General features: G+C 40.8%; 2 protein-coding genes across 4 annotated transcripts in view; one reads left to right on the top strand and one right to left on the bottom strand.

Annotated features, from left to right (window-relative positions):
• Positions 1-4064, top strand: part of rnf13 (ring finger protein 13) — an 86920-nt gene extending 82856 nt beyond the window's left edge. For both annotated transcript variants that reach the window (XM_080430233.1, XM_080430234.1), the window contains exon 10: positions 1695-4064. In XM_080430233.1, coding sequence (XP_080286359.1) covers positions 1695-2095 — 401 coding nt within the window. In that variant the 3' untranslated portion in view covers positions 2096-4064. The remainder of the gene's footprint in view (positions 1-1694) is intronic.
• Positions 4065-5018: 954 nt separating this feature from the next.
• Positions 5019-16609, bottom strand: LOC308087442 (profilin-2-like). Of its 2 annotated transcripts, none has more exons than XM_080431299.1 (3): positions 16231-16591; positions 11056-11248; positions 5019-7241 (listed from the first exon to the last, which is right to left on the bottom strand). In XM_080431299.1, exons 1-3 carry the CDS (start codon positions 16357-16359, stop codon positions 7144-7146), a joined length of 420 nt encoding a protein of 139 aa, XP_080287425.1. In that variant the 5' UTR covers positions 16360-16591; the 3' UTR covers positions 5019-7143. The 2 variants fall into 2 exon arrangements, with proteins under 2 accessions (XP_080287425.1, XP_080287426.1); XM_080431300.1 differs by lacking the exon at positions 5019-7241 and adding an exon at positions 7320-7765 and having other exon boundaries at positions 16231-16609.
• Between the last annotated feature and the right edge of the window lie 7117 nt (positions 16610-23726).

The following is a 23726-nucleotide window of genomic DNA, read 5'->3' as shown; positions in this document are numbered from 1 at the left end:
GTCTCTCCTCAACCATTTTGCACCTCAGTGGGTCGACCAGTCGCTCTGACGTTGCACATGCCCTGGGCATTGACCATTGGCATATGCAGGGAGCTCAGTGGCCTTGTGGTTAGAGTATCCGCCCTGAGACTGGGAGGTTGAGGTTCGATCCGCGGCCGGGTCATACCAAAGACTCTACTAATGGGACCCAGTGCCTCCCTGCTTGGCCCTCAGCATCAAGGGTTGCATTGGGGTAAGTCCCTGTGACATACTAGCGTCATGTCCAGGGGATGTACTTGTACATCAAGCTTCCTCACGCTAAGGAAACAGGAGATAGGCTCCTGCCCTATGGGCCTCAGGGCTCGGCAAGGCTTACTTACTTACTTATATGCAGGGAGTGAGGGAGGGAGCTGATTCTTCACTTTCCCCAAATTTAAACCGTTTAATTATGGCCACACAGGATATGGGATCTGTAGTCACGGTCCTCGCAGGCTATGGTATCTGTAGTCGTGGTCGCGGTCCCATAACCCACATGGAAATGCGGGTATGGACTAGTTATCACAACTTTGATTCACTGACAAATTGTTGTCATCAAGAAAACGTAGTCGTAATGAAGAAACAAAACAAAAACCAGGCTAAAATGTCTGCTTCTATTACCACATTGATTATCAAATGGAATAAACCCAGTACACAACACTTTAATCACAATATAATGATTAAACAGTAAAGCATTCTCATATTGAACCCTCTGACAGAACTCATTCAGTGCATTCAATGGGATCGAGTGGATTGCATTAGTGTACCGCTGACCGGTTAGTGCATTGATTTATTTTATTTAGCTTTGGGGCATCTTACCATGAGCTAAATGTCTCTTGATATTGTAGGGCGGCTTTTAGGGTAATGCTGTAAATCCTACAATCCCCTCTTTAGTTTATATTTACTTTAAATCCTAGACTTTAAAATGTATTAAGCTGTTTGTCTTTGAACTTTAAGTATACAATGTAACTGCTCACTTATTGTATTTTAAGCCTCATGTACGTTTGGACACTCAAGAGTTTTTTTACCGTGTAGATCCTTGAAATGAAAAAGTTTGAGAACCTAGACCTTTGCTCCTGTAGTTATAACCACAGCTGGATGTGAGGAGGGAACACCTACTTAATGTAAAGCATGTGCACTCTCTAACCTCTACATGTTGACAGCTTGTCAGGAGGAGCAATAAACTCTTTTACAGTGTCACCATGAGTCACATGGATTAAAGCAAAATAAACTCTCACGACTGAACAATGTTCCTAATCTGTGATTTGTGAAACTGCGTGAAAGGAGGCGGAGCCCCCCATAAACATGAACTTCATAAACAATTAGCACAATAATTACAATTATAATGTGTTTATAATGTGTATTATAATTATAATTAGCCATACAGCCAACCAGTTGAAGAAATTGCAGATGGAGGTTTTAACCTTGGCTTTTATTCAATATCCAAGATCATTAACTTTTTCTGGAAGATTCAACATGTATTCTATTGTTGTTTGACCACTTCAAATACTCTTTAATCTTAAATTAACTTATGACCGAAAATATTTTCGATGCACGACATGCTTCCATAGAAGACATGCTGCTGACTTCTATGGAATTCAAATAAAATCAGTTGTGGTGACTGAGAACTTAAATCCATGGAGCCACCAATGACGTGTCTTTCTCCCCCCCCTCCACAGCCTACCACAGTAAGTGCGTGGACCCCTGGCTGACCAAGACCAAGAAGACGTGTCCCGTGTGCAAGCAGAAGGTGGTGCCGTCGCAGGGCGACGACTCCGACTCCGAGTCGGAGGACGCCGAGAGCGGGCCGGACGAGAACGAGGAGGTGTCGGAGAGCACGCCGCTGCTGCGCTCCCTGGCCTCCACCAGCGGCCACTCCTTCGGCACCATGTCGGGGGGCGGGGCGTCCCGCGACTCCGAGGAGCAGGGGGAGGAGCAGGAGGAGTCCTCCGAGTATGAGGACGACGAGCTGGACAGCAGCGACAGTGAGGAGGAGGTGACCGTGGAGACGGTGGTCGTGCAGCTCTCCGGCGAACACGACCACGAGCCCGACCACCGCGACCTGCCGCCACGTGCCTGATTGGTTGATTTGATTGATTGTTTTGACTGACTGGCCGGCTTTGGGCGGGAAAGGTCGCCATTAAGCCCGCCGTCTTCCCCCCCGACCCCTCATCCACACAAAGCTTTAAAAGGCTTGAAGCAGCAGAGACTCAATGTTGGGGTTGTGAATAAAAAATTGATTCATTATTGACTTTTTTTTCTCCTCTCTTCCTGTCATTGTTTAAAAACGTATTTTAATGTACGCACCGGACCCCAAACATTAGAATACAACAACAAAATCACAATAATTATTTGTTTGTTTTAATCTGATTGTAGGGGACGTGACGAAGTGCTGATAATGTGTCTGGAAGACGACAAGGCTTGTCAGCTGTACATGAAGGGGTTAATTAGCAGAGGTCTGACTGACAGGCTGACGCTGCAATGTACAGTAGGCCAGTGGTTCTCAACCTGTGGGTCGGGATGACCACATGATTTTGGGGGGGTCCCCATATGACAGTGAAGTGACAATTTAAGGACTTTTAAGACCTTTTTAATACCTAAAAAGAGAAAAGACCATTACTGCATCAAAAGTAATCAACAAACTACTATACGAAATGGTCAAACATTGGCCAAATCGTCAAATAATATAAGGAAGAGGCAAAAGTTTTGAAAATAGCCGATCTACAAGCCTCGCAACTATTTTCACAATATTTATCTGTGGAACCGACTCAAACAAAATTGAATGCCTCAACTCCTACAATTCCAAGTGCTTGTCAGGGTGCGGGGGTCCCGCAGTTAAAATATTATAAATATATATTATTTTGGGGGGTCGCTGGCTGAAAAGGTTGAGAACCACTGCAGTAGACAGTGATACTGTATTCTGGTTGTTCAGTAGAAAGTGGTAGAGTTGTCCTCCAGGGCTCGTTATTGTAACTGTAAAAGCGAGCTTGTTCCAATGTCCTGGACATGAGTGTGAGTACAACAAAAACACGACTGAAACCAGATATGTATATAAATGTATAGAGATCACCACAAGCTACATCATCATCAATTTAAGATTATTTTGTAGCCTTGTCTGTTTTAAAAAATGTGGAGGTTCCATATTGTACATACATGAACATAATTATGCTGCATAAAAAAGAAACGATCTTAATCATGTAAAGTATGCAGCATCTTTTTTCTTTTTTGTAAAATTGAACTTAAGTTTTCATGTGATATAAAAAGAAAACCGGACTTATGGTTTTGCCAATTCATTTCTATAGCCTGAGATCAAGGAACCTTGTTGCTTCTTTGTTTTGTGCCACAGCTGAGCTGATGCGTATTTGATAGGCACTGGTTTAAAACTGCTGCGCTGCATACAGCCAAAGGATGAGTTTTTGTGTGTGCAGCGTCATGTTCAGTACATACAAGTCATGTGTAATACTAGGTGAAGGGCTTGAGTCACTTCTATTAAGTGGTTAAATCGTGTGTCCACGTTTGTACGAAGTACAGCCGATATTTAGGTTTCATTTGGTTACTCTGTTTCAATCACCCCCCTTACAAGGTGCGTCATTATTGGTTGATATAGGCCTTTCAATATGCATTTGGTTGACCTAAAATCATTTTAATATTTTAAGTAGTAAATCATTGCTGTCGGGCAGAAAGCTCTACATCTCCATATTTTAACTTTTTGTGTTTTTCCGTAAATGAATGCCCTACTTGATCATACTGCAGCGTCACACAAAAGTCAAAATCAAAAGTAGCAGATCTGCAAGCCAGCTTGTAGATCTGCTACTTTTGCTGTTTCTGAATTAGAATCCTGAAAAGTAACAGTTTGGACATATGAGGTTTCCACCCAACAGACAAAATGCAAAATAAATACATTATTTTTCCTTTTTTTTTACACAAACTTGGAACTTTAAGGTTGATTAAATCCCATTGACTTTCTTTTTCGGTTGCATTTGTCTTGTATGTTTTTATGCTCACCTGTCTGTATTCTAATTTCACTTCATTAAAAAGTTAAATGACAATGTAGTTTGTCCTCTGAATGTCCTTGAAGAGGTGTGTCATCAGAACCCAGCTGGCTGATTAACTTTTTGACCACTTAAGCCCTATTTTCAAACATTTTCTCAAATAGCTGATCTACAAGCTTGTGTCACGTGTGAGCTTGTAGATCGTTAACACATTTTCACCTATGACATGCTCCATATAGAGGCACACCCACTTAAACTCTCTAGACTTAGTTAGACTTGGTTAAATTGTTTAAGAGCAGATGGGGGGGGCATACCTCTCTATATGACTAATGGCATTTATACCATCTCTGTATGAGAACACTGAGCCGTAATCATGTGACATTTACCACCTTTATAATTAAAATGCTGCCATATCTGATTATCTCTTGACTCACTGTTGAGGGCGAAAAATACAGCAACTCTGTCATATACAAAATGTCAATACAACTTGAGCAGTCGGCTATCACGATTATCTGCAACCAATACTAATTATAATCTGTGCGCACACTAAAGAGGGTTTCCCCACCCTCAAGCATTGCTGTGGCATAATGACTGCATCCAGAGTGAGATCATAATTTTTTTTAAACCAAGGAACCCCTCGCTCCAGTCACATATTTGTGTGTAACATCAACAAAAGGCAATTCAGCTGAGCACTTCTGCTTAAAGGCTGACGGCAACCTCCTGACCAATTACACAGTCTGTTACCCACACCCCAAACACAATTATCACCTCTGAGTGGAGAGCATTCCTACTGCACATTTTATTTTAAGACCCAAGGCCGATTCTACAAATGCCTTCTAAATCACGATTTTTCAAAAATGTAAAAAAGAAAACAAATTGCAGATGTACAGTACAAGCTTGCAGCGCTGTGAGCTTTTAGATCAACTATTTTGGAATAGCCAACGCTAAAATGACACTGATGCTTTCCCGGTTTTAACGGGTTAAAGAGAGGGCACGCACACACACCAACAGTCTGGTTGGAATAAATTTATTTGATCTGTCTGTAAACAAGGTGATAAATCAATTTATGGCATTTCTTGGTTTTATGCATATGAAATCAGATGCGTTAAAGAGACTGTATCCCAGATGTAAGAAAAATAAAGAGGTGATGGTGGGGGGGGGGGGAGAAATGAACAGAAATAAGCAAAAAACAGGATATTTTAATCAGTACACATCCCACAAGGCCTGAAACATTGGAGCTGCTGACACTATGATGTCCCTTAAGAGGGAAGGGGGGGGGGAGTGCCAATGAAATGACTCCTTTATTGGACAGCGGGCAAAAACATCCATCTCACAATTAGCGAGATTTCTCTCTACGTTTATGGCACGAGGATACACACAGGTTTTTTTGTAGTGAAGTAGTGTTTCAACGAGACAACCAGTGTCCTTATTATTCCAACCAATCCCATCTCCCGTTGTAGTGTTGTTTCTACTTTTTAATGCTGCTCAAGTTCTTTTTCCAATTGGACGCTAAACACGTAAAATTACAGAGCTTTCGACAGACAGCTGGAGAGCCACATCTCTGTTGATGACTAAAGAGTTAACAAGGCAATTTATTCCACAGTTTTGTTTTTGTCACACAGCATGTTTTTTTTTTTTACAAATGCAGTAATCCGTTTTTGCTTAACAACAACAAAAAAAGCAAACACAGTTTGACATGATAAGACCGTAGATGACCTTCATAGACAGACCCTGTCCTACGACCCCATAGCTTTTAGCTGTTGTCATATACAAGTGATTTCTCTGGTTAGTGTTTTGCCTTCATCTGGAAAAAAAATAACAATGAGGCTAAAATCATCCTTCATGATGATTTAGAGCAATTGTATAAACACCAGAGGTGCGACTTAACTTGGTCCTATAAAAAAAAGGAAAAAAAACACAATCGAACTGGACACACTCCAGATGGTGTTGCTGGGATATCTACTGTCCAAATAAAAATGGCAGCCTTTAAAAAAAAAAAAAAAAAAAAAAGGAAAATATATTACAGGAGCTGGCAAACAATAGTTTTAAGTGCCTGAGAGCCGTTGTTGTTGTGATGGAATGTCCATGGGGGGGGGGGGGGTCTCATGTAGCCGGAGAGGTCACGAGGTCATGACGAGGGGCCGGGCGTCGACTCTGCCTGCATCGTGATGATGATGATGTCAGCTCTTTGTCATTCAGTGACGCAGTGATCAATAACCAAACTTGATCCAAGCACAGCCCCACCCCACAGATTATTACTCAGTATAAAATAGTGTTGGTTGAAGGGAGAGGGGGAGTTAGAAAGGACTTAGTAGAGTAGAGTGGGTCAGGAGAGTAGTGGTTGATTAATGAAAAGGAGGGACCAACAGTCTCCTCCTCTGTACTTATGAAGTGTTAACCTACTATGAACAAAACAGGATGAGAAGCAGGGGAAGGGGAGGGACAGACTGCTTTGGCAGGAGCTACAGGGGAGTGGGCACAGATGGGGGGATACGGGGGGGGGGGGTTAGAAGGGACAACAGTAGGCTCTAAGATATGCATGCGGTCTCCCCTCCCAGACATGCTCTAGAAAAGGAAGACAATATGATCTTGGTTTTACTGCTCAAGTGCTCCAAAAGGCATCGGCTGCTCAAGAGGGAGATTCGACTACCAGGCAGCAGCATAATAAGGATAAAACAACTAATCTCACCCACAACTTCCAATTATTATTAAAAGGTTCCTTCATATTTTATTTTTAACATTTGCATTTCTTCACTGAGCATTTTTGGCCAGAATGGTGGCTGGTCTTCTTCGTAAATATAAGACTCGTCATGATGTTCCTGTTAACAACAACATGCTCATCTTCTTAACTATGGTGCAATAATAACAGTGCTAGATAACAGGGAATAAGAGTACACAGCGTGAATGCATCAAGGTGTCTTCTTAAGAAATGAGAGAGAGGAAGGAGGAGAAAGGGAGGGGAGGAGAGGGGCGGATGACAAAAAAAAAAGAGAATACAGGGAAACCAAAATGAGGAGGAGGGAGGGGGGGTAAAGAAAGAAAAAGTCAACTACCGACTACAGAAGTTGGAAGTAGCGTGAAATGCAACAAGGTGGTAAAAGGGTGAGCGGCTAGGGTGAGCTGGGTAGAGACTTCTTTAGTATCCAGATCTCCTCAGGTAGTCAGCCATGCTAAACGCTTTCTTGTTGAGCTGTCCTCCGTGGATACCTTCCTTCCCCATGACTATAACCAATACTGGAGCACACACAAAGGACAAACAAAAACAACAGAAATGAACAGACATGATGGTATTGACTGACGGCCGGTCTGGACAACAAGTAAAACAAAAGATTTATTTAAAAAAAAGACACATTTCTTTTCCCCCGCTAGATGTGGGGCTACAATTTGTTTGACAACAGGGCCTGGGCCTGTAGGAGGCTGCACTGCACTGTCTTGCTTAATAACTATTCCAGGACTTAATTCAAAGGGACTTTGTTTGAAAAGGGTCAGGTAAGGGTGGCTGGGGGAAGGGGGGTGGGGGGTATCTTTACAGCAATAGTGTTTTTTATTTAGTTTTTATTTGTTTTGTATTTTTTATTTTATTTTTGTTTTTGTTTTTGTTTTTTCTTCCTCCTCTCTCTCCCTCAACTACACCACAACATAGGCTAGGTGAAGACTAAACTAAAACCCTGAATCCCTTAAGTATTTTGCCATCGAGAATGCCTTCTTATTCAATCCGCCTCCATGGACCCCTTCTTTGCCCATTACAAAGACCATGACTGAAAGAAAAGGAGACAGAAAAGGGACATTTAGAGAAAAGGTTGTGAAGTTAAGGAGATCACAGGTGAAAAAGAAAAGCTGTAACAAGTCCAAAAAAACAAGCAGGCTGGTGGACAGACAGGTACGACGGGGGGAAAGTCAAGGGAAGAAAAGAAGCCAAGCGCGGTCCTCTGTAGGCTAACCTTGAAGCCTAAGCATTCATTTTCTTATCAGGGCTGCTAGCCTTGGTTAGGGCAAAGGCATTTTATATTGCATTTGAAGCATTTAGCTCCTCATCTTATTGTGACTTAGACAGAGTAGAAGAGTAGAAACGAGCTTCAGGAGAGCATGCAATACATGTCTTTTCAGAGTTGGTACACGTAATGTGAACTAGAGAGATGTATAACTTTTGTGTTCCCTCTTGTTGAGAGTACATTGTTGCTGTCGGGCAGAAACCTCTTATCTCCATATTCTTTTAGTGTTTTTTCATAAATTAATGCCCTACTTGATCATATTACTTCATCACACAAAAGCATCAAAAGTAGCAGATCCACAAGCTCGAAACGCGGGTTGAAACACGGCGCGTTTTGAGCTTCTGGATCTGCAACTTTTGCCAGTTTGGAATTTGAATCCTGAAAAGTAACAGTTTTGGACATATGAGGTTTCCATCCGACAGAGACTATATTGGGGAAATAGAAAAATTCAATTTGCGAACTTCCACTTGGGCCTGGTTGCACAACATCACACTTCTTCAACCAAAGCAGCTTCAAAGTTAGCATCAGGATCAGTGTTTTCAGCTCGAAAATCATCACAAGGTGACAGAGATATGACTACATCCTGGTACAATTAGGTTGTGCCAGACAATTTGAGAAGACCAAGTTTAGCAGTGGAAAGAATATCACTTGATACATCATTGGCTTTCAGTGTGTACCCTGTTCTGGAAAGTTTGACTGAAACTGCAAACGTTGTGCCATTTAAACTGGTTGAAGAAATATTGTGTGCCATCCATGAATTACATGAATACATGAATTAATTAACCAGATGAAACCTAGCGTCCCTATTCTAGGGGGCGAACATTCAGCAAAAATAGCAGATCTACAAGCTCACAACGCGCCGCAACACGACACGTTGTGAGCTTGTAAACTGGCTATTATCTGCGACGATATTTAGTGTAGATGGACAAAAGGAGGGAGCCTAGCCTACTGGTACAGACCCCTGTGGGACTCTGGTGAACTAAGCATTATACTGTAGGGTGTAAATAGTTAATAAGCAAGGAAAATGCGACTTTACCAGCGTGGCTGTTATATTGTCTCTGTCGGGGTGAAACCTCGAAAGTCCAAAACTCTTACTTTTCAGGATTCAAATTCAAAAGTAGCAGATTGACAAGATCAAGACGTGGCGCGAAGCAACGTGTTTCGAGCTTATAGATCTGCTACTTTTGATGCTTTTGTGTGACGCTGCAGTATGATCAAATAGGGCGTTAATTTACAAAAAAAACACAAAAAGCTAGAATATGGAGATAGGAGGTTTCAGCGATATACTTAAATTCACCAACTACTTTCACGTGTCTACCATTTTACAAGGTAGATGTTTAGAATGGAACAGGACATCTAAATAATGTCTGCTGACCTCACGAAATTGGATGGCAATACAGATGCCCTTACCAGCAACAGCAAAGTTTACTCTGGGTGCACTGTGCAGCTGTTAGCTGTTCATTTCCCCACCCTGTTCCACGATCATTCAAGTTGATTTAGTTGTTGTAATTAATTCCAACAGGGTAGAATGAATAAAAGGGTCAAGCCTCATCCTGTACTTGTTACAAATACAATATGCAACATGCCAGCAGCAGAAAAGGATAGGAAAGTGAATGCTTCTACTCACTACTATTTGCCATCAATTAAGCAAGCACACATACAGCAGCATGCTTGTGATACCTCTCCTCAATACATGTGAGAAACTTTGAAAGTGGCACCATGGTAAGTATAATTTAATACTCTACAGGGGGGAAAAAAGAGTAAATGTATGTGAGTTGGGGTGGGGGTAAGATTCACACTGTGAAGAGTTTGGTGTGAGGGTAAGAAGGGGGCATTAAGAACCAAGTAGGAGGCAGGGGGTACATGCAATTCAGGGGCTCAGGGAATTCAGATCAGAAAGTTGAGAGACCCAGGTTAGTGGGGGGAAGACGGAGTCGGAGACCCTGTCACACTGTCACAGACAGTCTCACCTGGACACAGCGGTCGCTGCTAGGTACAGAATGCTGTTTATCAGGGGCCCACATAGGTGAAATGAAAACTGACACAACTCGCAGGCAATTGAGTCCTTAGAAAGGGACTTGAAACTTCATTCTGGTTCTTAAGTGCTGGGTTTTGTGGATAAAATGTGGGGTTTTGGGATCATTTCTTACCCTGTTTGTAGGTCCACTAAAACAACAACAAACTGAACTACAAGGACACTGAAGGACAAATATTTAAGGAGCACAATAAATTGCAGTGTAAGCATACCATCATAATGAATCTAAATGAATTGTGGAAGTATGCCATCGTAATCCAATTCATAACACACTACGGCCCTATGAAGAACAGTAGTTTAAAATGTATGACTGATACTGGCACAGAGGGAAACAGATGTAATGTTTTTCACATGATGTCTTTGATTTGTTACATTGCAGAGAAGATATTGACATTTGAGAGAAGATAATCTATAGATATTAGCTTGACCAAATATTATGCATTTGTGTTAAAAGGAAGCAGCTCCACAGTTTAATCCTCAAGAAGAAACTGTTGGGGAGAGAGGACATTTTATTGGCCAAGAACATTTAAATATTAGGATCTGTGGGCAGCTATTGGACAGTGCCTGTGGAGCAGATAGGGGTTTCGGTGCCTTGCTCAAGGACACTTCAGCACGGTGCCGGGATGAACCCCGATTGAGGCACTGCTGCCCCAAAGGTTAAGGGGAGAACTGATTAGGGATGTATTCAGAGGAATGTAACCCTCATGAACATTAATCTGAATCCGTTGTGCGGCTACACCTACCTGATTTTAAAAGCATTAACGAAACAAGACAACATTTTGGTGTTGTTGTTTTTGTTGTTGTTTTGCCCTTACAGTAACATACAAATTAAACTTTGAACTTTGATTGCGACAACTAATATGTGTCATATATTGAGGAAAGGTGCATTCTATTATCTTATCTATACACACATGCACACATTGCACAGGGCTCCAAGTTGAAATCATACAAGTCTAAATGGCACTATCATCATCATCAAAGCAATTGGCTGCACAAGTTAGCCCAAACATCGAGGCTTTACCTTTGTTGGCTCTGCCTACAGTAACGTTGTATGTTGGCTCTCCTCCTTGACTCTTTGTCCTGATGTCCATCGTCCAGTCGGTGTCGATATTGAGGCTGTCTCTGATGACGGAGCATTTCTTTTGGCCTAAAGTCATCCCGCCCGTGAAGAACGCCTCTCGATCTTTCCCCACTAAGAGGTCAATTTCTTCACTCTGGGGCAGAAAGGGAAACACCATGCAGATGTTAGGATATGTGTGTAGGAAACTAGCTGTTTTGTCTGACCCAGTGGTTCTCAAACTGTGGGTCCCCAAATTATTTTTGGGGGTCCCCAGATGATTTGCTTAATATGCAACATTGTTTTCTCACTCAACAGTAAACAAACCAACATACAGTATAAGTGTGTGTATACAGGGTATCTATTTCTAAAGTGACAATTTAGGGACATTTAAGACCTTTTTAATACCTCTAAAATTATCAAATAAAATAAGACCATTACTGCATCGAAAGTAATCAACAAACTTGTCAAAATAGCCGAACGAAAAAATATTATGAAAATAGACGATCTACAAGCTCACAACACCTCACATTGCAAGACGTTGTGAGCTTGTAGATCGACTATTTTCACACTATCTATCTGTGGAACCAAGTCAAACTTGTCAGGGTGGGGGTCCCCAGTTCAAATATGATTATTTTGGGGGGGTCACGCTCTGAAAAGTCTGAGAACTACTGGTCTAACCGGCTAGGCGGCTACTATTTTGCACTATTTCAAGAGCCCAACAGGAATTTAAAAACAGCGTATAGCATCTCAAAGATGTCTGGTCACCTGCCAATGTGGCGAGTGGTGAAGGCAAATCTACAAGTAGGTACAGTTAAATATAGCTGCCATGCGGCTGGTGTTCATTTACTAGACGTTTCTAAGAACGTTTCTAAGAACTTTCTAAGAAGAAAAGGGGATTCTCAAACTATTTGCGCCTATAGCCTCTGGTTATATCGGATATGTGGGAGGCAAATTGGGCCTCTGACTGCTTTGGCAATGGCCCAAAATGATGAGCAGACAGTTTCATCATCAATCAAAGTTAAGCAATATTTGCACTTTCACTGACCCATAGGGTATAACAGAATCTTGCCATACAAGACAAACAGGCTTACAGACTATCTTGATAAATGGCACCGCTGTTCTGTCAGGCATTAAAATGCTATTACGGTCAAAATTCTGTTGTCAACGACACCTTATGCTGCAAAAATGTGATCTAATCGGCATTGCTGTCTGTTGTGCTCCCTTCTCACACCTCTCTGAGTAACACCATTCACACGTGTTTTGGTGTCTCTATCTCTGCTGCTTTTGTCTTTGCCTTAGTCATTAACCACAGTTACAGACACTGTAAACATAACATTTTAATGTTCAACAATGGAAAAAAAACATGTTTCTATTATGGGCCAGAGAGCATAAAAATAGAAGGTGGGAAACTTACATCATGTAACAAGGGAATTTCATTCTACGGGGGTGCAAACAAAACAAGTGCTAAGAAGCATTTCATCGAGACAACCTAAAAATAGCACAGAATAAATCACTTATTTTGTGCATTATACGCAACATTCCCAACATGCTTCTATTCTATGAGATACTGTGATTTAACAAGATGCAAACAAAACAAGTGCTTAGAAGAAGCAGTCGTTGATCGAGACAACCTAAAAATAGCACTGAACAAATCACTAATTTTGTGCGTTATATACTTTCCCACATGCTTCTATGGTGATACAGGACCATTGAGTGTCTATCTGTACCAAGTAGACCTCTAGACCTACTGCACATATAGAGCTGCTACCTTTAAATGCATTTTAAAATCTGAGGCTTTTCTGTATACTATTTAAATAGTTTTGAGAAAAAACGCTGCTAATTGTCCCAAAGTGACTGCAAAAGATTGCTGCTATTTGTTTCAAAAAAGCTTTATACCCTGTATATAGCATGCATAACGACACAATGTGACATAGCTCTGTTTAACACAATGCTGTACCCCCTCCAACTGTACATACTTTCCCCATTTTCTTAAGCTGTTTTTTATTATATTTTGACACTTGCTTTGGCAATGTAAACGCATGTTTTCTCATGCCAATAAAGCTCCTTTGAATTGAAAAAAAAAAAATGGATACAGTGATTCAACAAGCTAGGGCTGAGAACAAAAGGCGTAGCCCTGCAGAAGAAGTGCACAGTCATACAGCAAAGCAACCCCCAGTCCCTTTTCCTTCCGGGAAAAAGCGGAAAATCTGAAGGAATTCTGCCTAGCGGGCTTGCCTTGCATACTTTATCTGTGCGTCGGTGTCGCGCAGCACCCGAAAATAGCCGATCTACAAGCTCACGGCGCGTCGCTAGGCGACGCGCTGTGAGCTTGTAGATCGGCTATTTTCGGTGCCAAACATAAATCAGAGCCTTTTTAGCCATGATGCTAACCCAACCAGCCAGCACAACACGGTTAGATAAGAAAGAACTCAGTTATCGAGGCCAGGAGAAGCGGGCCCACCGCTAATACACACATTTTTACCGCACTTCTCGTTTATATAATTATTTAGCATAGTATTGTTGTATATTATTGTCATAGTCATTAAATGTTTCGATGATTTGAATACACAGGACCCTAATGGAAACAATGCCATAGTGCTTTCTTGGGGTTAATCCTTATAGCACCCTTTTGTATAGAACTGTACTTTCTGTGCTTTTTTTTGCAAACTGTTTATTAAGTATTCAATCAAGCTTCACGCACGCCATGGTTGGTTTTATGTCAATAATCTAATGATCATGCATGGTTGTAGAACACACCGCATCCCACCGGTCACGGGGGTGAAGCTTCATCTAGACATCACTCGTACGACCGTGTTGCTTGGTGAGAATTACTGACCTATACAAGCTGACAACACGATTTGGGCCTTCTTTACACAACTGTGTACAACAAACATCCCTTTCCAGCTCTTTAAAAAAAATCTGTATATATATATTTTTTTTTTTACAGCAAGTAGGTTTTTGAAAACCAACTGTTTTTCTTTCTTTTTCTGGCTATAGTTCTGTTCAACGGTTAATTTATATACTTTGTCGCTCCACAAAAAATGAGACCATAAAAGAATACGTGCTCACAACAGGCACACTTTCACTTGAAAAAAATAGTTTATATATCAATCAAAAGTAACGGACACACAGAGTGTCAGTCAACCTTCTGTTGACAGCTCAGCATGAAGCTACATCGTGTCAGTCAGTGCGTCTGTGTTACTTTATTTACATGACCGTTATAGCCAACAAAATGGAGGGTTTCGGGAATCACTGGAGTAGCCTAAGTTGCCTTGATAAAAATACATATTTTAATGTGTTTCAAACAGGTGGTGACGTGTAAACAACACCGCACATTGTCCAATACTTTAATATAAAGTTTGCTGTTTGTTTGGTGCAGACAGACAGACTGAGGCGTGCGCGGCGCTCACATCTTCTCCATTAGCGTCAGTAAGAGAAGAAACCTCGCATCTCCACGTTTCAACTTTTTTGTTATTTTCGAAAATCAATGCCCTACTTCATCACTCAAGAGTGTGGCGCAAAAGTAGAGAAAATAGGAGATCTACAAGCTCACAGCGCGTCGCATCGCTACCCCTTGTGAGCTTGTAGATCTGCTATTTTCGAAATATTCGTTTAAAATACCAAAAAAATGAACGGTTTTGACATACGAGGTTTCCGCCCGAGAACAAGCAGCGAAATCAAATGAATCAGAGAGAAAAAGGGGGAGTGGACGCATGATGCCGCCATCTTGGAAAAGTGAAGGGGCGGCAGCAGCCAGCGGCCCGATTCACTAACGACAACTACGGAAGCAGCGTAAGTAAGTAGGCACACATGCGCGCGCGCGCACACACACACACACACACACACACACACACGCACACACACACACACACGCACACACACACACACACACACACACACACACACACACACACACGCACACACGCACGCACGCACGCACGCACACGCACAGAGAACAGGGATGGTCCGTTATAGCTTTACGCAAACTCATTACGCCGTTAGCGTAGCTAATGATGTTCAATCTGGATGACCGGCATGATTTGAGCAGAGCTTCTTCTGAGCTAACGGTGTAGTTGTTACCTAATCAACTCCTTTAGCTCAGCACACTGCCAGACAGGGACACTTTAACGCATTTTATAACGAACAAAGTGAAATAATAAACTGTGTTATTTTTTTGCTCTAAACTAGTAAAAAAAAAAAAACGACAGTATTGTTCTATCTATCTGTCTGAGTCCTGGAGACATGTTGTGATTTACAGAATGGAATGGCAGGCTAACATCGCTAGGTAGCTTGCTCATCATAGCCTAGCTCGAATTACCGTTAGCTTGCGTTAGCGTTATATGCGCTACATTTAATTTAGTGTATAGGAAAAATAATAATTGTATGTACAAAAAAAGAAAATCATGAATTCTATGTCAGCAACAGCCATGGCCACGTCTATGTGAAGACATTAGTAAAGCATGGATAGTGCTGCTGGCTGCTGCTGGATGAAAAGGTGCACAAGTGTCAATGCATCTTGTGTGTGAGTGAGAATACAGGTGTTGTATCGATATGTGTTCCCCGTTTAGATATGTTCCCCCTGTACCATCATGTATCGTTAATAAACATAGCTATATACATAATAGTGTTATTATGCAGAATATCTTTTTCTTCTTATATAAAAACATAAACGTCAAATGGGTTAAAATTGTTGCTGCTCAGTTCATCTCAAATATAAAAGGAAAACATATTATTAAGTGTGTATGTTGTAAATGTACTCGCACATCAGTATTACAATTGTATCGCATAGATTTCGCATTTATTTCGCCTCATGCCGTTATATTCGTTAGCTAGTTATAGGCTGGTTATTGTGTCCATAATAATGCTATTTCCATTCCTTTCCTCCCGTATGGATAGCGGTTTTCTCCGTTCCGTTTCGTTTAACACGGGAAACAAATCTCTACACAACACCGGATAGATAGATAGACCATGTGTACCCCTGCACGGCCGATCGACCGTCTATAAGGGGGTCTGGCAGCCCATTCAACAAGGCCCTGCTGCTGCTGTATAGGCTGCTGGGTGTGCAGATCAAAGCCGCATCCCTGATCCCTCTCCTCCTTCTCCCCAATAACATCCATGATAAAACCCCACACTAACCGTTATGTTGACAAAGGTACCGCCGGGAAACGATGCCCACACGTATTTGGCGTCCGCGTACCCAACAATGGCCGCGTCCTGGCAGCTGCCATCAGCCATCAGGGTGTCCACGTAGGTTTGCCAGGACATATTTAGTGTGTGGATTTAGTTCAAAAGGGTTGGGAAGGAGAAAAAAAGGTCGATCGTCGCGGGTTAAAGTCACAGGTGTTGGCGGAGCGGTGGGTTGTAATTGTATTGTTCTGTCGGGTTGAAAGGCCTCCAGCAGATCCCCGGCTCTACCGTCACGTCCCCGCTTTCTTCTCCGGAGCTCTGGGCAGCAGAGACTAGAAGAGGAGCCCCTGCAATCGGCCAGCGCTTGGGTGTTGTCTGCATCGAATCACTCCGCGGCGCCGCGCACTACAGTCGTTGTTCGGTCCCCGAGCTCGTCCTCCTCAGCAACACGCAATGTGTGTGTGCGGCGGATGGAGAAAATCTGCTGTTAGATCTGAATGTGTGATATACAGAGCCTGAGTGTCTGGGTTTAAAGTGAACTTCTCTCTACGACTTTTGTCTGTTATAGCTGCGATTTCTTTGCCTTACTTTAAAGTTTTAAAAATAAATAAATGTGCGACCATTTCAATTCCAATCATGTTCTCTCTAAAGGAGAGAGGTGTGGGCATACGTCGTCAATTCTTGGATGAGGGATAAGGCAGGCTGTCCCAGTGATTTTTGTCTCCGCCAGGCCGAAAGGCATGGCCGAGACTGTTTTGCACCCTGTCAGACAGCTAATCTCCGGCACAGTTGGCTTGATCGCAGCGGAACTGTGCACACACACATTCCCTGGATGCCAGAGCAGAGCACGTGGGCCTGTTATAGCGCCACCAGATGGCCGATTTTTGCAAAACACATTTCTTGACAGTACTCATACAGATTTTGTCCAAACATCACACAAATCGGTACACAGTATCTCTATAGTCAATCATTAAACGAAACGTGTCTTTCAGATTTTTCATATTCCATCCTGATTGGCTAAGATTGGCGTCCAAAGTTTGCAGGAGTGCTCCGTTTTGAACAAAATGCCTCAAATTATGAACACAGCGTGCGATTTCCATGAAATGTTGCACACACATTCCCACTAGGCCGAGGAAGAAATGCCACTTGAACATTTTCAAATCAGCCTCATGGTGGCGCTATACTTTACTTTACTTTACTTTATTATGGATCCCCATTAGCACTTGCACTAAGCATGGCTATTCTTCCTGGGGTCCGACACACCCAAATACACATCATACATAACGAACATACTACAGATACAAACACAGACAAAGACAATAGTTCACCTACAAAAATTCAGAAATACATTTACAATTTTAAAAAAATTTACATTTCATGATCAAAGGGAGAAAAGGGTTACCCATACATTATTATTATTGTTATTATTTTTACCTTCTTTTTTTTTAAAACATACATTTCATGATAATAACAAACAAGTCAATAAGATGTCAAAGGTTAAACACAAAATCATTAAAGTTCATGAAATATTGGAAGGTACTGTTTTACCATAATTTTGAAACCCTCTTTTGTATTGGCTTGAACAATATAACTCGGCAATGAATTCCACCTTCCAATAGCTCTATACATAACAGTTTTCTGTATAACAGATGTTTTAACTTTGGGAAAATTCAACCTTCCTTCAATTGCATGTCTTGTTTGATATTCATGATGAGTACAATGTTTTAATAACCTTTTATGTAATATTTCTGGAGATTGTGTAACTTTTATGTTTCTGATGAAATTAACTAAACAATAAGTAGCCCTTTGACTAACAGACAACCATCTCAGACTGTCATGCATGTCTTTTACATTAGTTCTATAAGAGCAATTTAACGCACAACGTGCAGCTTTATTTTGAACAACTTGTAGTTTCTTAATATCGATCATTGAGGCACTAGACCAAATAACAAAACAATAATCAAGCTGTGACAGAACTAAAGCGTTTAAGACCTGTTTAATGACATCTGATGGCAGTCCCTTAGAAATTCTTCTTGTAACTGAAACAGCCCTTCCCATTTTGCTCACAGTATTATCAACATGATGGGACCATGATAGAGTGTTGTTGAAAGTAATACCTAAAAGTTTTGTCTCTTGTACCTGATCAATTGGAATGTTGTTTATATTCAAATTCAATTTTGGTTCAAATAACATCTGATACTTTGATCCCATTAATATAGACTTTGTCTTACCAATATTCAGTACAAGTTTATTACTCTTTACCCATTCTGTTACTAACTTTAATTCATTTTCCAAAATATTATTAATCTCATCTGTGGTCATTCCTGCAGCATATATGGTCGAGTCATCTGCATACATCGAAATTTGAGCTTTATGTAGAACTAACGGAAGATCATTTATAAAAATTGAAAACAATAGTGGTCCTAAACAACTTCCCTGAGGGACTCCACAATTAAGCCGACTGATCTTTGAAAAACTACCATTAAAGAAAACTGTCTGCTTTCTGTCACTTAAGTAACTATCCATCCAATTTAATGCAGTGACAGTGAAACCATATTGTTTAAGCTTATCCAGTAACAACAGATGATCTATCAAATCAAACGCTGCACTAAAATCAAGTAAAACAGCCCCCACCAATCTTCCATTATCCATCTCACATTGCCAATCATCGGTCATCTGTGTCAAGGCCGTGCATGTAGAGTGACCAGGCCTGTAGGCATGCTGATATTCTGTATTTAATCCATTCACATCAAAATAAAGTTGTATTTGTTGAAAGATAATTCTCTCCATTACCTTTCCTAAAGCTGGTAACAAGCTTATAGGGCGACTGTTTGTACCAGAAAAAGGTGCAGCTGTATTTTTTGTAAGTGGAATGATTTTAGCTATCTTCCAAGCTTGAGGACAGATGCATTTCTCAATGCTCAAGTTAACAATATGACAAACAGGGACAGCAATGAAATTAGAAACCAAACTAAGAAATTTAACATCTAAATCGTCAACCACTGGTGGTCTATCTTTACATTTATTAAGCAGGCACTCAACTTCATTAACGGTTACTTTTGCTAGTTTAAATTTACAGTTCTTATTATTCATTGAGTTTTTAATTAATGTAGTTGAGGGATTTATACTTGCATGTTGCATATTGCTCCTAAAACAGTTGATCTTAGAATAAAAATAATCATCAAAATAATTAGCAATGTCAACTGGCTTGGTCAAATATTTTCCATCCACTTCAAGATAAGATGGGCAAGATTTTGGTTTTCTGCCCATCATGTCATTTACAACATTCCACATTTTCTTTTTATCATTTTTCACATTTTTAATTTTGTTCTCATAAAACAATTGTTTTTTCTTTTTGTTTTGAGCCGTCACATAATTTCGTAGCTTCTTATAGATTTGCCAATCAGACTCAAAACTTGATAGGATCGCTGCTTGTTTTGCTTCATCTCTCAATCTCATTGCTTCTCTTAATTCATTATCCAACCAGGGTGATTTCAGATTTCTTACTGAGTATTTTCTAATAGGAGCATGTTTTTCAATAATTTGTAAAAATAATGTATTAAAGACTTCAAGTGCATCGTCTGGATTTTCCTTGTCTAATACTTTCTTCCAACACATGTTTTTAATATCATCTGTAAATACATCTTCATTAAATGTTTTCATTGATCTCTTATAAACAATTTTTGGTCCTGATTTGGGCACCTTTGCTTTTCTTATAGCTACTATTAAATTATGATCAGTACACCCGACTGGTATGGATAATGCTTTGGAGCATAAATAATTACAGTTTGTGAATATATGATCAATGCACGTTTCACTTTTACCACCATCTCTCCTTATCCACACTCTTGTTGGTTTTTCCACTATCTGAATTAAATTACATGTTCTAGCAGTTGATTGAAGCTTCTCTTTAAGTGGGCAATTAGATGAGTTCCAGTCAATATTTGTATCACCTAAAAAATAAATTTCATGACCAAGATCACATACTTTGTCTAACATAAAACAAAGTTGGTTAAGATAATCCATATTTGCACTTGGTGGTCTATATACACATCCTATAAGCAGGGGTTTTACATGTGGTAAATTAATTTATCTATAACAGTCCGATTCGTGTTTTTACCTACAACCGCACCGATCTGTGTAAAACTTTGTATTTTGCATTTTTCACATCTGCCTTTTATAGCACCACCAGGAGGCCGACTTATGTAAAACACTTTTTTTTAATTATTACTCCAGATTTTATCCAAATTTCACCCAAATCGGTACACATGATCTCTATAGTCATGTGACCAAGACGGATTGATCTGATTTTTCATATTCCATCCTGATTGGCGAATTCCTAACATTGCTGGCCCACAATAACCTACCTGACCTGGCGGAGACCTCCTTCTTCCTAAGGAGCACATGGGCCTGAATAGAACATTTTAGGAACACAACACACTAAAGGAATGCAACTAAAATGTTAATTCCAGCTCTGCAGCAGAAGTTGCACATATGCTCTTGTCTTTTTTATAACATAGTTTGGTGAATTGAATTTATTTCTAGGTACCTAATATTGCACAGTTAAACCGCTGCCCATAGCCTATCAATCTTGTTGCTCTCAGAGTGATGCTTGTGCAAAACACTGAATCTAGGCATCGACAGATGTCTAGTAGGAACTGTCTTTCGCCGATGTTGACAGAACCCTTTACATTAGTGTGTGTTGGGTTTCCTTTCTGATGAACTGACTGATGACAACAGCAACAACTTGACAACATATGTCTCTTGCAGACATTTCAGGAGCATTTCTCTCTCTCTGTGTGTGTGTGTGTGTGTGTGTGTGTGTGTGTGTGTGTGTGTGTGTGTGTGTGTGTGTGTGTGTGTGTGTGTGTGCGTGCGTGCGTGCGTGCGTGCGTGCGTGCGTGCGTGCGTGCGTGCGTGCGTGCGTGCGTGCGTGCGTGCGTGCGTGCGTGCGTGCGTGCGTGCGTGCGTGCGTGCGTGCGTGCGTGCGTGTATGTGACTCATTCTTTTAACTAGTCTATCACTCTAGAATAGAATAGAATACTTAATTGGCAACAGTTAAAAGCACAGTAACAATTAAATTAAAAGTGCAAATGGATTAAAACACACAAAAAAAAACGCTTGTTTCCGTTATGGTCCATTACAAAACAAACAACATCCAACAGATACTAACAACCATATGAAAACACAATATAAATACTAGTATAGACAGTACAGTAGCCTACACATAGGATGAACATCTTAACACAAGCACACAGAAAGAGTGAGCCATCTGTAGCCAAGGGGCAGCCCATGGATAAGTTCATCTACAATGTCCAATTAGTATTTAAGTGCTGACATGATTTAAGATCAGTTATGCTTCGGAAGGGAATTCAGGGATTTCAGAACTGTTGGCAGAGCATTACACAGAATACTGGCTGTGTAATGAAATGCATTCTTACCCGTGAGCATCCTAAACCAGGTGGGAAAGGTCAAAGGAACTCCCCGATCTTTGCTACTGTCCTCATCCAAGGGGAGAGGCAAAGTTGGCAAAGTATCTTCACATTAGTAACATACATACATACCTCAGATGACATGGAGCAGCCTCACTTTGCCAACCATCCATTGTCTTGTAACCTTTCTAGCCTATAGTCTTAGTCGAGGACAACATGGTGTATGGAAGAAGATAGCTAATATAAGTATAAACCAGTAATAATCCATGGGGTTATTCAGGTGTCATAGCTGTGTTAACACAGGAGAGGTATTATTAGGCCAGTCAAAAACTAATACCTGCAATGGGTCTCTCTGCACAAGTATCTATCTATCTAGCTATCTAAAATGTGTGTGTGTGTGTGTGTGTGTGTGTGTGTGTGTGTGTGTGTGTGTGGTGTGTGTGTGTGTGTGTGTGTGTGTGTGTGTGTGTGTGTGCGTGTGCGTGCGTGCGTGCGTGCGTGCGTGCGTGCGTGCGTGCGTGCGTGCGTGCGTGCGTGCGTGCGTGCGTGCGTGCGTGCGTGCGTGTGTGTGTGCAGTCTGTCAACAAGTATGTACAGAGCGACAGACTCAATCAACAGTGATAGTATATATATATATATATATATATATATATATATATATATATATATATATATATATATATATATATATATATATGCCAATTGGATCCTCAGATCCTCCAGGCTTCATGTCGATGTGTCCCTGAGCAAGGCACTTAACCCCTACCTGCTCCCTGGTGCGCTCACTGCTGCACACTGCTGGGTCAAATGCAAAGAAGGTACATTTCCCCCAGGGATCAATAAATAAATACATTTCTAAGTACATTTACTATGTGTAAGGCTTTTACATGTAATCTTCCCAGTTTACTTATAACGACAGAGTATGTAGAGTTAAGTGTGTTACTCAAGGACATGTTAGGGGACATACACCTGCCAGTGCACTTGATCAAGGCCTTTGGGCCAGCTGGTCCGAGGACACTGCCCAGTAGTTAGGAAGAGTATCGGATGGGTTAAATGCAGAGGACACATTCAAGGTGTTCAAATGTACTTGCAAATTAATGAAACAAAGAACCCATGACCTTGACGTAGCACAGTAGCATAGTTTGTCATTCAACCCGTCCTTGTATGCCTGCTATGGGTAAACCGTTCATAAGTCAGGCCTGCTCTAACTGTATTCCTCTCTTCATCACATCTCATTCTGGCATACTTCTCTCTCCCCTTATCTTCAGTGTGTGGTATCTGATAGTAATTAGCCTCACATAAAAGTCAGAGCATGTGATTTGTTACATTCAGTTTGTATTCCACAGATATCCAAAAGCGAGAGTTTTCTTGAAACCCTTGTTTCATTTGACAGCTTTATCGTTTTGTCTAGAATGTTACAGGGAATAATGGAATTCTAAGTTCTCTCTTTGTGCAGTAAAAGTGCTGAAAAAAAATACTCATTGACCTGAGGAATTGAGCGGGACACAAGCCGTGTCAATCAGCTGGCCACACCCATGTCTTATACTCCCATTGGACACTGCCAGTTTCCATGGCTACCTCTTGTTTTGTATTTGTGTTATGACAAAACAGTACCACTTAGAGCCAAACCACTCAGCCTGTGAGTCAGTCAGTAATATACAAAGAGTAAATCAACAGAAATTATTTTATTTATTTTATGATATAGAAATGGCTTAAATGAACCACTAAGCACCCTTAATGGCGAGCATGCTCTACCATGCTATTGCCTACAAGGTTAAAAATTAATGTTTTCTTGTAGTTTTTAAATGGCTATTTTTGGGTACTTTATTCTTTGGGCATCTCACTCTCTAAAATACTGAGTGTTAATTTAGAGGCAGAGATTAATTTAAAGGTAGTGTAAGAGATGTTTTTTGTTAAAGCAAAGTGTTTTTATTTTTTTCCTCTTTAGTTGAAGCTTTATATTCTGATAGTAGGACATTGCTATATAGATGTTTGTTCAATAACAGGGGTCTCTCCCGTCTATTCAGCTCTTTAGTAAACGCAAAATAATTATTTTATTACTCATTTAATAAC

The sequence above is a fragment of the Gymnoscopelus braueri genome (genome assembly GCF_963280865.1).
Source record: "Gymnoscopelus braueri genome assembly, chromosome: 6".
NCBI lineage: Eukaryota > Metazoa > Chordata > Actinopteri > Myctophiformes > Myctophidae > Gymnoscopelus > Gymnoscopelus braueri.
The sequence above is the reverse complement of the archived record's forward strand: the minus strand, read 5'-3'. Positions and strand labels throughout refer to the sequence as shown.

Excerpts from the sequence above, each read along its gene's own strand:
- LOC308087442 (XM_080431300.1), bottom strand. The coding sequence starts at position 16,359 with ATGTCCTGGCAAACCTACGTGGACACCCTGATGGCTGATGGCAGCTGC. Across the intron at positions 11,249-16,230 it reads GTACCTTTGTCAACATAACG|AGTGAAGAAATTGACCTCTT; the intron begins GTTAGTGTGGGG and ends TTTCTGCCCCAG. Across the intron at positions 7,766-11,055 it reads TGTAGGCAGAGCCAACAAAG|TCATGGTCTTTGTAATGGGC; the intron begins GTAAAGCCTCGA and ends CTTTTCTTTCAG.